Source organism: Homalodisca vitripennis, chromosome 4 (assembly GCF_021130785.1).
Source record: "Homalodisca vitripennis isolate AUS2020 chromosome 4, UT_GWSS_2.1, whole genome shotgun sequence".
Classification (NCBI taxonomy): domain Eukaryota; kingdom Metazoa; phylum Arthropoda; class Insecta; order Hemiptera; family Cicadellidae; genus Homalodisca; species Homalodisca vitripennis.
This window is the reverse complement of record NC_060210.1, coordinates 16,145,104-16,157,497: the sequence shown is the minus strand read 5'-3', so window position 1 is coordinate 16,157,497 and position 12,394 is coordinate 16,145,104. Positions and strand designations below refer to the sequence as shown.

The following is a 12,394-nucleotide window of genomic DNA, read 5'->3' as shown; positions in this document are numbered from 1 at the left end:
AGGCCAGGCCAGCATGCAAGTATAAACGTAGTTTGAGAACTCTTTTTTTATTATTTTTCCGCTATGAGGTGGATATTGTATACAAAACAAACTTATTGCAATCGCCCTCATCGCATGTCTTACCGGAATTTTCTCCTTAATTTCATCCTCAATAGCAAAAAAAATTACAACAATTGTTCTGGTATGCATATAATATTTACAAAAAGTTGTGTAAATATTTGTGTAATGTGTGCAATGATAGTGTACTTGGTATCTCGAACTGTTTTAAAGATATAGATTGCATATAAATCCTATTATAATACATGTCACTTGTAACAAAATCTAACTACTTCTTGCAACTGAGCCGGATTTTTATATGTTACTAAGAACAATTCTTAACATGTATACTATTTATACAAAATAGTTGAAATATTAAAAAGTGTACACTTTAAACAAAAATAACTAAATCACTTTGGATTCATACTAACTATATGTCTATATTAAATGAGACATCTTACATGACACTGATTACATGATTTAAAATAAGACATAAAAAGTGAGATATATATGGAGTAGAAATTTCTGACGACACTCTATAATTTATTACACTCAGTAAATAAATTCACACTCACTTAATGATGTTTTTTGTGATTGTACAATCATAATTAACAAGTTCACATTTTAAAACTGTTAGTGTTTTTACATTTTCAAAACATATGTTAACAATTAATATTAAATCATTTCTGGGGACATTTCTGCTTTGATAATTTATTGCCTATCCCAGAATCCTCCAAGTTCGCAAAGCTGTAAATTTACGCAACGACGTGGACTTCCCAATTAAACCACGATTGGATTTAACTTTAAGCAAAGCTGGGTAAGTCAATCTTGGATAAATGTTGATTAAATAAGCGGTGTTTGTGTTAAGAGAATCGGAAGTACGGCTGTTGGGTTCCCGAGTTGGAATTAATTGGATCTTTCTCGAGCAGTGACATACGAGTCCATGTCCGGGTTTGGGAGAGGAGTGTGTAAATTAGACGCTGCAAAATCAAATTATTTTCAAACAAGTAATTATGCTCAGCAAATGTTTACTCTTCCCCTCAGATGTTTTAATTCGTGTTTGAAAGTGTTGTACGTATTTATAAATTGGGATCATTCCTTTAACTTTCAATTTAATTTACTGGAAGGAAATATCCTTTTATGAATAGTCATACATAAACCTCTGTTTTTGGTCATTTACAATGATGGGTATAACTATTTCCTATTGCGCTATATTATATATATGTGTGTGTGTGTGTGTGTGTGTGTGTGTGTGTGTGTGTGTGTGTGTGTGTGTGTGTGTGTGTGTGTGTGTGTGTCAAATAAAAAACAAGATATAAGAAACATGAGAACGACAATTTTTTTCAACATTGGCTTTTCATTTAGATATTCTAAAATTTACTTACAATAATTTGTTTCATTACTCTGAAATTAATTCTGTTTAAATTTGAATCATTTTTAGAACATGACATTGTATGGTTTTGGTCTACATATATGAAACAGCGAGAACAGTGTAAAATCAGGACCAATAACAATAACTCACCAGGTGTCAGGACCAGATATCAGTAATAAACGATCAGCGCTGTAAGAACTAGGAGATCCGTAACACCCTGCTTTATCTTTAAAAAAGTTAAGTACATAAACAGTCGTAAAATATGATAATACTATTGTAAAAGATTTTAAAAACAGGATCACTTTATATCACTTCTAGTTTTAAAATTTTGTTATTTGCTTTAAAAAAACTACATATAATTAGAACTCTACTATCAATCACTTCATTGTATATATTATTTTCAGTAAGATTTTAATTAGCATAAACATTTTTCTAGTACTGATTATTTGTGTATTGCGTACAATAATTTATAAAGGGATCCTTTTTATTGGTACAATATTATAATGTTGGAAAATATAAATCTGACAGCAAAATTTAAATGAGGGAACTTTTCATTTTATCAGACGTATGTATTTAAAAATATGTGCATCCAATAATATATTAAAACTACCACTCTTTTCCAATATGGCTGTTAGCTTTGCATATTGTAACACCACCTTGTATATTTAAAACACATAGTGAACCAATCCTATTATAATTTGTGTAAATACTGATGGTAAGTAAAATTATTGGAGTTGGTTTAAGAATAAAAATAACCATACAGATTACTGGAAAAAAATTAGAGTAGCAACAATAAAACCAGAATGAAACTGTATTTCAGTGAGAAAAGAGCGGCCTATTCAGTTTAATAGCTGCTCAAGCCACTTCACATCAGTTCTGGTTTAACACTCACATGTCCTTTACTTGCTGTGATCAGTTAGAGTTTGTAGTAACTTACAGAGAAGTTACTATACTTATATTACTTATTCGGGTTAATAGATCCTAAAGTCAATCCATCGTTTAATTCCAGTCATTTATTCAAACGTGGTTTACTTGCTGTATTCTTTGAGAGAGTTACCACAAACTGTCAGAGAAGTAAACAAAATATCAACAAAGTGATAATGAAACAGTAGTTCATTCTCTGAGAGAGAGAGAGAGAGAGAGAGAGAGAGAGAGAGAGAGAGAGAGATAGAGAGAGAGAGAGAGAGAGAGAGAGGGAATGAGGGGGGAGGGAGAAAGACAGAGAGCAAAGAGAGGCTTATTCGGGTTAATAGGTGCTCAAGACACTCCACATTTCTGTTGGTTCAATACTCGCCATTTTGCCATTTCTTCACACGTGCTTTCCTTGCTTTGTTCAATCATAATTGTAACTCAAGAAAATTTTTATTTGATTCATAGATATATATATATATATAATATATATATATATATATATATCTTTGGCTGCCATGCTATATTTCTATTTTATGTTTAAAGTCTGTCAGGCAGTTTAAGTTACCTGTATCTGAAGACTGCCAAGCCAAACTACCATATGCCTACCTGTACTACCAGGCCTAAAATGAGCATTTCGCATAGGTAAACCAAAAACGATAATAACTTTCTTTTTTAACTATCTAGGATCATGATTTTTGTTTTGTTTTGAACGTAATGAAATGTACTATAACTTATATAACTTAAAAACCACTTCAAATTAATTAAACTATTTAAATTAATTAATTAAATTTAAAAATGTTCAAAAAAGTTTTTTTTCGTATTGCAAAACACCTTATAAATACTATAATGGGAGAAAATAAATGTTTGTTTTATGTTTACAATGTCATTGAGAGTCAATGTTCAAAAAGATTACAAAAAAATATTGGAAAATAAAGTTATAATGATTATAACACTGAATCGCCGCGGCAACGCAAATTTTTTCATATTTTCATAATTTTATCAATGTGGTTCCAAATACTTGCTTGAATTGGTAAACATTACTAGTCTTACACTAAATTCTCTTTTTGATGTTGTTATTGGAAAGAAAATTAAACTAATAAATAGGTTTTATAGTTACAAAGAGCCTTTAAAGTTAGAAAATAAATTATAATATTATACTTACAAATGAAGTTGGATACAGAAGATTGAAGAGAAACAATGGCAATAAAAATTGGGTACTTTAGGATTATACCGACCGCATCAGTATGAAGAACACAAAAAATATAAATTTATAGAAACAAACCTGATAGAACGAAAAAACAACTCTTTAATTACAAAAATTACAAACTTACAACGATTATCAATGGGGTCAGATTCCGTTATATGCCCCCAACGCTTAAACCTTTTTCAATTAACTTAGAACGTTGTAAAACGATGTAGTTGAGTAACAGAACTAACATTCCATCAATCAACAAGCATTTCCAAGTACTGTGATCGGTATTTTTGTCGCTGTTATCTTATCTTATCTTTCTCGAGAATCCCGATTACGGCAGGCCGCGCGGCGGGACTCTGCAATCACGTTATCTACTAGACCGCTCGACTTTGACCTCTGTCTGAGGTTGGGGACGGGTTTGCGATAAGACAATTCCTGTTTTATATTGAAGAACTACGCTAATCTAGTAATCAGTAGAAGCAAAATGTCAAGTAACGATTCATGTCTGGGTGTACCAACAGCCACAAAATTACGTCGTTCTTCTACATGGCGTACTATATAAAGTAAGATTTTCGTAATAACTGATATTTTATGAAATAAAAACACTCTTTAGCAATTATTTTTATGTTATAAGAATTACATTTGTGGTTAAATAGCTGCGCTATAAGCCAAAAGGAAGAGGCCGATAAATTCGGCCGCTGGCAGTTTTCAAATAGTTTTACTCGGCCGAAAATATCGGTATATATATATATATATATATATATGTATATATATATACAGGGTGGTTATAAATTATTGTACACATTTTAAGATTGAATAAATAAATAACCAATCAACATAAAAACATGGGAATTGTTTTATTAATTTGAAAATTTAAAAAAGTTTTATATATTGACTGAAAATTAATAATTGTACACATTACAATAATTATAAAAAGTAGTTATAAAAAGAAAGTAAAAATGTCACTTAAACTGTGGGTGTAAGGTATGATTCTTCTTAATGACTTGTGTTGTGACATAGTCAGCTGGTCAACAATGGATCTTTCCACACCAGCTGTTAATTACAGTTGACTAAACAAACACTAAACTAACCTCAGTATCAAAATGGCTAGTGTGCAAGAAAAAGCAAGGTGTGTTCTTTGGTTTCATGAAAGCAGATCTGTAATAACTGTTCAAAGAAGGTTTCGTTTAGAGTATGGCCGCAATCCTCCGAGTAACAATTCTATAAAACGCTGGTATAGGCAGTTTGAACAGACGGGAAGTGTCCAACATAGAAAAGGTGCTGGTAGACCTCCAGTTTCTGAAGCTATTGTTGATCAAGTAAGAAAATTGTTTACGAGGAGCCCTGGTAAGTCTACTCGGCGTGCAAGTTTGGAATTAGGATTACCTCGATCAACAGTCTTAAAAACTTTGCACAAACACTTTAAGCTCCATCCATGCAAAATTCAGTTATTACATGAACTAAAATCTAACGATAAACCTCGACGCTACGATTTTTCTGTTAGAGTACTTGACCTCGAAGAACAAACAATAAACATTGGAGAAAGCAATTTCTTGAAAAAAGTAATTTTTTCTGATGAAGCAACCTTTCATGTTTCTGGTAAGGTGAATACACACAATTGTAGGATTTGGGGTACTGAAAATCCTCATAATGTTCGAGAACAAGAAAGTGAAAGGCCTAAAATAAACGTTTGGTGTGCATTGGCTATAGATGAAGTGATAGGACCCTTTTTCTTCGCAGAAACCGACAGTCACTAAAGAGGTATACCTCGACATGCTTGAACTTTTTGCAATACCGCAAATTGAGCATAGACAACCAAATGTTTACTGGCAGGAAGATGGTGCCCCTCCACACTGGGGTAAGATAGTACGTGACTACCTAAATGACACGTTTCCTGGTCGTTGGATTGGACGGGATGGTCCAATTTCTTGGCCTCCACGTTCCCCAGACATTACACCCTTAGACTTTTTTTGTGGGGCTATGTCAAGGACAGAGTCTTCGCCAAAAAAGTTCAAGATATTGAGGAACTCAAGAATAGAGTTCGAGAGGTTATTGGAAGCATAACTCCAGCAATGCTCAGAAACACATGGTGTGAGGTTGAATTTAGACTACAAACTTTGCGTGCAAACCTCGGAGAGCACGTGGAATTAGTTTAGTTTCCTTGTAAAAGTACGAGTAACAGTAATATTTTTGTCCTTCATTGGTAATAAAACTGTTTTAAATTTGCTATTTAATAAAACAATTTCCATGTTTTTAAGTTGATTGGTTATTTATTTATTCAATCTTAAAATGTGTACAATAATTTATAACCACCCTGTATATATATATATATATATATATATATATATATATTATATATATATATATAATTTTTTTAATAAACATTGAATCACAAAAAGTACTTGCTCTGCCAGAATTCGAACCCGGATCTCTCACTTGCCGGGTGAATGTGCTACCATTACACCACAGAGCCCTCACTTTTTTTCGATTCAATTATTTTGTATTTGGCCATACCTGTCACATATGCGTTTAAATAACCAAACTAACATATGATCGGAAGACCAAATACCTGTCAAATGACTTTTGTTTACATTAATTAAATCTGTATAAATGGCAATAGCCGAATTTAATTTTTTCAATAAACATTGAATCACAAAAAGTACTTGCTCCGCCGGGATTCGAACCCGGATCTCTCACTTGCACTTTTGTCTTATTTTTTTATTTTTTTACTCTGTAAATAAAAGTCACATATGTTCAAGTCTCCTATTCTTTAATGTGCTTGTTATGAAATTAATTGATTCCAAATACGTAATAACAATTTAAAAAATTCGCTAATGCTCAGCCAAACACCATAGAATAACATGCATCAACGAACTCATTGTTACTAATGTTAAAGCTTCATGCATAAATACAAGTATATTAGGTCAGTTCGTTTTCGAGATAGGTGTGTACAAACAGACAAATGGACAGACATAAATTCAATCTTTCCACCCCTTCGAGTTTTCTCTGAAGCATAACTAATAATAAACCATATAATTATATTTAATAAACAACATTAAAAATGTCTAGATGGTATATAAATAAGGTTTAAAAATGGTATCGCAATGTTAATATTTGTTATTATGGCATTTGTAAAACGACGTAAAATGGCTGACGAAACATGAGTAGAGGAACCAGATTACTTCTGTGTTGTAAAACATTATTTTCAAATATGGCAAATATTGATTAGCTTTTTTTACTATTAATTTAATATTAGATCATAGAAAACGGACTATTGCTAATCAAACATAAGCCATTTACCATAAAAAAAGTAATAAACTAAAGAAACATTAATTGTACAGAATAAACACTGAATTCTATATTCTCTGAAACTGCATAATACATTTATTACACTCCCATCTAGTTCCAAAGTTAGTATGCTCTTAATTGGATCGTAAGCAAAATAGAAGTAGTAGTGTTCCCAAGAGAGGGTTTTGTTTGCAAACTCAGAGTGTTGTACGATAGAAGTTCCCTAAGGATCTGCTTCTGCTTATATCTTTTACAGAGGATTACAGGAAAAGATTATCAGATAAAACGAAGCGTAAAATTCCTTGTATGAATAACGAACTGAATTTTTATATTTGCTTCAATAATAATAATATTTTTATCCTTATAAAATAATGTAAAAAACTCTGCTTGCTTGTAAAATTGCATGTTTTAATGGCACTATTATAAATGTATAGTGGGAGATTATTATAGTGGTTTTTTAACTATGGCAAAAATTCTTAACATGTCATAGCAATGCTTTGAAAACATTACATAAAACATGAAGCATTGTTTGGTAATATTTCATAGAAAACGTTTATTTTTTTAACATTATATATATATATTTTTTTTTTTTTTTTTTTTTCTTTATTTCTCTTTCTTTCTTTTACATTTTACATATATATGTATACACAATTCATTCATAATACCAGTCTGTCCTTGATTACAAACTTAAGACTATAGTTTAAAATTAGACAAATAACAAATAAAATAGATACACTATGTACATTAACCAATAGTTTTGTATGAAAGAGAAAGAGAAATCTCCAAGGCTTAGCCTGATTGGAGAATTACACATTCAATTTACATTGTAAAAGCGGTAGCAGAAAGTTATTACAAAATAATCAAAGAAACAAAATTTATTAAATAATCTAAACTCAGATACAGTTGGTACACCACAAGCTTAAAATTACATCTTGTTATAGGCTAAATTGGTTACAGAATTAAAGATCTATTTGTAGAGAATAATAAACAGGAATAGAAAAGGAACAATGTTTAATTTCGAAAGTACAAAATAAAAGCTTTGTGTGAACATAAATTATAGTTCTTCTACGTAACTTCAATAAGATTTGTTCCCTCCCCATCTTTCCCTGACCATACTGAGAAATCAGCAGCTGATAGATAAGATAATTATTTTGGAACCGTCAACCTCAAACTGTTCACAACCTGTCCTGAGTAGATAATGCATAATAACCTAAAATTATGTGATACATTATATGATTATGTGATGTGTTTTGAGTGTTATAGTGTGTTGTGATTAGTTAAAATTTGGATGTTTGATAAGTGCAGTGGTTGTGCTGTGAGAATTTAGTCTACGGTAAGACGAAGTTTTCTTATTTCGTAGTACATACAATTAGTCAATCAATATACAATACAATATACTTATAAACAATCATGATAGGGCTTTAAATAAAATCTCACATACATCATGACTAAGTGACAATATTGAACAAGAGAGACTCAATACTCTCTATTTCCAAAACCCAGTTTTTGACTAGTTTATGAAATAAATTCAAACTATTTACTTCTTTAATATTGTTAGGTAACTTATTATAAAACTTTGGAGCAAGAAAGCAAAATGTTTTAGTGAAAAAGGTCGTTTTCGGCTTCGGAACATAGATATCATTTGAGCTTCGTAATTTCTGTTTATATACAACCATTGAATTACAGTTTCGGCTTTTAACAAAAAACAATTTCAATACTTTGAAAACATATAACTGCCTCAAATTGAAAATTCTTTGATGACAGAATAAAGGAGATGATGGGTGGTCAGGTGGTTTTTTACATACTATCCTTAAAAACTTTTTTTGCAATACTATCAATGGTTTTTAAGTTTGTGACATAAGTCCCACCCCAGCTTATTAATCCATATTGTAGTCTGCTATGCACTAAAGAAAAATACAACATTCTCAAAAGTAGCCCCATTGCACAGATTTTTAACAAAATAAAATATTCTCAATATGTTATTTATTTTATTTTTGAGGGTCATAATGTGGGTTTTCCAACTGAGATCAGAGTCAAGAATAATTCCAAGATATTTTATTGACTGACTTCCACATATTTCTTTACAGTACAATGCACACTCATTAGCCTCAGTTAAGCAATCAGGGCACTTATAAGTAATTCCATTGATAAATTCTTCGTTTCCTCTTAGGCCAAAGTTGACGTATTTAGTTTTTTCAGCACTCAGTATCATATGATTTTCAATGAACCACCATCCAAGACAGTCTAAATCAGATTTAATTTGATACTCTATTATATTAATGTCATTAGAAATGTAGGTTAGGGCTGTATCATCGGCAAAAGATATAATTTGCCCTTTGAATTTACCATTGCAGAGATCATTTATATATATTAGAAACAATATTGCACCGAGCACCGAACCCTGAGGAACACCACAATGTATAATTCCAAAACCACTTAAATGGCCATTTACCCTAACACTCTGCCTTCTATTTTTCAGATAGCTTTCAAATAATTTATAGACGATTCCTCTTATACCACAATCATGTAACTTTTTCATTAAAATATCGTGATTAACTGTATCGAATGCCTTTGCAATATCTAAAAACAACCCTGTAACCTTTTCATTATTATTTATACCATGTGAAACTTTTTCCATAAAGTCAACGATTGCTACTTCAGTACTGATTCCTTTCCTAAAACCATATTGATTTTTGCTAAAGAACTGGATTAGGTCTAAATACGAAATAAGCCTCTCTTTAATTGCTTGCTCATATACTTTAGACATTGTGGATAGAAGGGATATTGGTCTATAATTGCTGCACATTGACCTTGAATCTTTCTTATGGATTGGAATTACGACCGCTTCTTTCAGTTTATCTGGAAATACTCCTGTTTCAAAAGTTAGGTTAATAATGTAAACTAGCACATGTACATATTTTTTATAAGTTTCTTTCAACAATTTAGAACTCATTCCATCAATGCCAGGTGCAGTGTTACTCTTTAATGATTGAATGATTTTTGAAAGGTCATTTTCAGTTACAGGCGTCAAAAAACATGGAATGAGTCATTCTTGTTTGCTCAAAACTATTCTTCAAAGGACTTTTACTGAAATTATCGGGCTTTTTAATATCATTACACATATTTTTCGCCACTGAGAGAAAGTAGTTATTAAATTCATTTGCAACCTCCTGCGGATCACTTATCTTTAGGTTGGGCAGTTCCAATATAATGGGAGATGGATATTTAGTCTTCTGGCCAGTAATTCCGTTTAAAAAAACCCTCCAAGTCCCCTTGGAATTTCCCTGATTTTCTTCAAACAAATTTTTATAATATCTATCCTTAAGATCTCTTATTTCTATTTGTAAATTATTTCTAAATTCTTTATAAGTGTTGCAGTATTGTTCATTATTTGGATTGTTTTTAAATTTTTTCCAGAGACGATTTCTAGTGTTGATCTTTTTACATATTTCTGTACTAATCCAAGGTTTTAATCTCTTGATTTGTTTCTTATAAACGACAGAATATTTACTTTGTTCAATTATAGTATTAAAGGTTTCATGAAAATGGTTGTAGGCCACATTGGCATCTCTCGCATCAAAAACATTGCTCCAATCAGCATTATCTAATAATCTAAGTAGCTCATCATTGTTGATGCGATAGGTGGGAGTGTCATTGATCTTGGACTTATCTGCAGCTGGTGCACTGCTAAGTAAACAAACACCTGTCATACAATGATCTGTTATGCCGTTTTCTATAACTTCTGTTGCAATTTCAATATTTTTTCTATTATGTATGCGTATATAAATGTGGTCAATACATGTTTGAGACCGCTCAGTTATGCGAGTTGGTTCGTTAATAAAAGATTCCATTCCGTTCTCCGATAATACTGTTCTGTACTCATCTATGACTAAATTGTTCTTATCCAATAAATTAATATTCATGTCTCCTATCAGCATTAAGTTTTTGCAAGCTCTAATATGGTTTTTTCGTAGGTAAGTTTGCAGCTCATTGACAAATACATTAGCAGTATGACTGTGTAGTCTGTACACAGCAATAATATGAAAATTTGTCCCCATAACATCAATAGAAAAATCAATTACATCAGCTGACACAAATCTCACCGGATATCTTACAAAATTTGATATGCTATCATTAATAAATACAGCTATGCCACCAGACTTAGAATTTTCATTTGCTTGCAAAATTAAACTATAATTAGGAATTGAATACAATGTTTTTTCTGTCTCAGAAATCCAAACTTCCGACAGGATAATTATTTTCGGTAAATACGAAAACAAGGACATCTCAACCAAAAACGAATCAAAATTTGCTCTAAGGCTACGAATATTTAGGTGCAAAACAACTAACCCATTTTTTTGGTCTAAATTACCCAGATCCTAAAAAATAAACAAACAATAAAAACTAAACTCAATTATTTTCCTATTTATACTATTTACATAAATACTGTACTTACAAGCTATCAAGGTCAGACTGGCATTTCACATTTATTACTGGTCCGTTGTCTTCTTTTCTCATCAGGATTTTTGCCTCCTCTCACCCAGAGCCACTTGTATCCGTTGGTCCGTCGAAAGTCTCGTGCCTTTTTCAAGAGCATCCTCCTCGCTGGCGTCAGGGACTCGTTCAGGTAAACAGGGTTGTCAGTTCCCAGGTTGAGATGTCTAGTTGAGAATTGGGCCTTGGCTCGGCGTTTTGCTAAAAGGTTGTCAGCATCAGTCCTCCGTACAAATTTTACAATTATTCCCGGAGGTCCCTCAGCATCCTTCCTCTTGCCCAATGTATGGCAAGCATCTATCATCTCCTCCTTGATCTCCATCCCAAGAGCTTTGCCAACATCCTTGACTGTGTCCATTACATTATTATTTCTCACAGGGACACCCTGTATTTCAATACAATTCCTTCTTGTATACTGCTCTTGTTCTTCCAGCCTAGACTCAAGGGCATGCAGTTTTACTTTGAGCTGCACATTTTCTGATTCTAGTCTCTCTATTGTAGTAATAAACTTACTTAACTTTTCAGAGAGGTCTGTATTCACTTTTAGGCTATCATCTACTTTAGAGTTTAAGGCTTCATAAGAGTTATTGAAATCTTTACAAGATTGTACCTGCTGAGCCTTGAGGTCCTGTATCGCCTTCATAACATCCTCCAAGGTCAAAGAGCCTTGTGTTAGGCTAGACTCCAAACGTAGGCTGGTCCGCCTTTCCTTCGCACAAGGTGCACACCGCCACACTGCACCTCCATCACCCGTGAAAAATTCGACATCCACCTTACTAAGTTTTTCACACACAGCATGACACTGAATCTTTAGCTGGGTTCTTGTGATTGATTTACTGCAAGTTGAACAGGTCGACATTTTGAGGTTATGTTGTAGTAGGCTTCCAGTCCAAGTATAACACTTCACTTTACACAAGGCAATTATCCAATATCTAACTGCGTAATTAATTTGAATAGCCTCCTGTATCAAAATAAAACACAACAGTGTACTGAAACTCACTTTACATAACAATAAACTAAGTTTAGATGGGAGCTCGATAGAGACAACTGCTCTGCTTGGCCGCCATATTGAATATATATGGCTATATATATATATATGT

At 32.3% G+C, this 12,394-nt stretch overlaps 1 protein-coding gene across 1 annotated transcript; it reads right to left on the bottom strand.

Annotated features, from left to right (window-relative positions):
* Positions 1–11,268: 11,268 nt before the first annotated feature.
* Positions 11,269–12,153, bottom strand: LOC124360949. The gene has a single exon (XM_046814985.1). The coding sequence runs from the start codon at positions 12,151–12,153 to the stop codon at positions 11,269–11,271; it is 885 nt and encodes a 294-aa protein (XP_046670941.1).
* Positions 12,154–12,394: the final 241 nt, after the last annotated feature.

Coding starts and splice junctions, on each gene's coding strand:
- LOC124360949 (XM_046814985.1), bottom strand. CDS start 12,153: ATGTCGACCTGTTCAACTTGCAGTAAATCAATCACAAGAACCCAGCTA.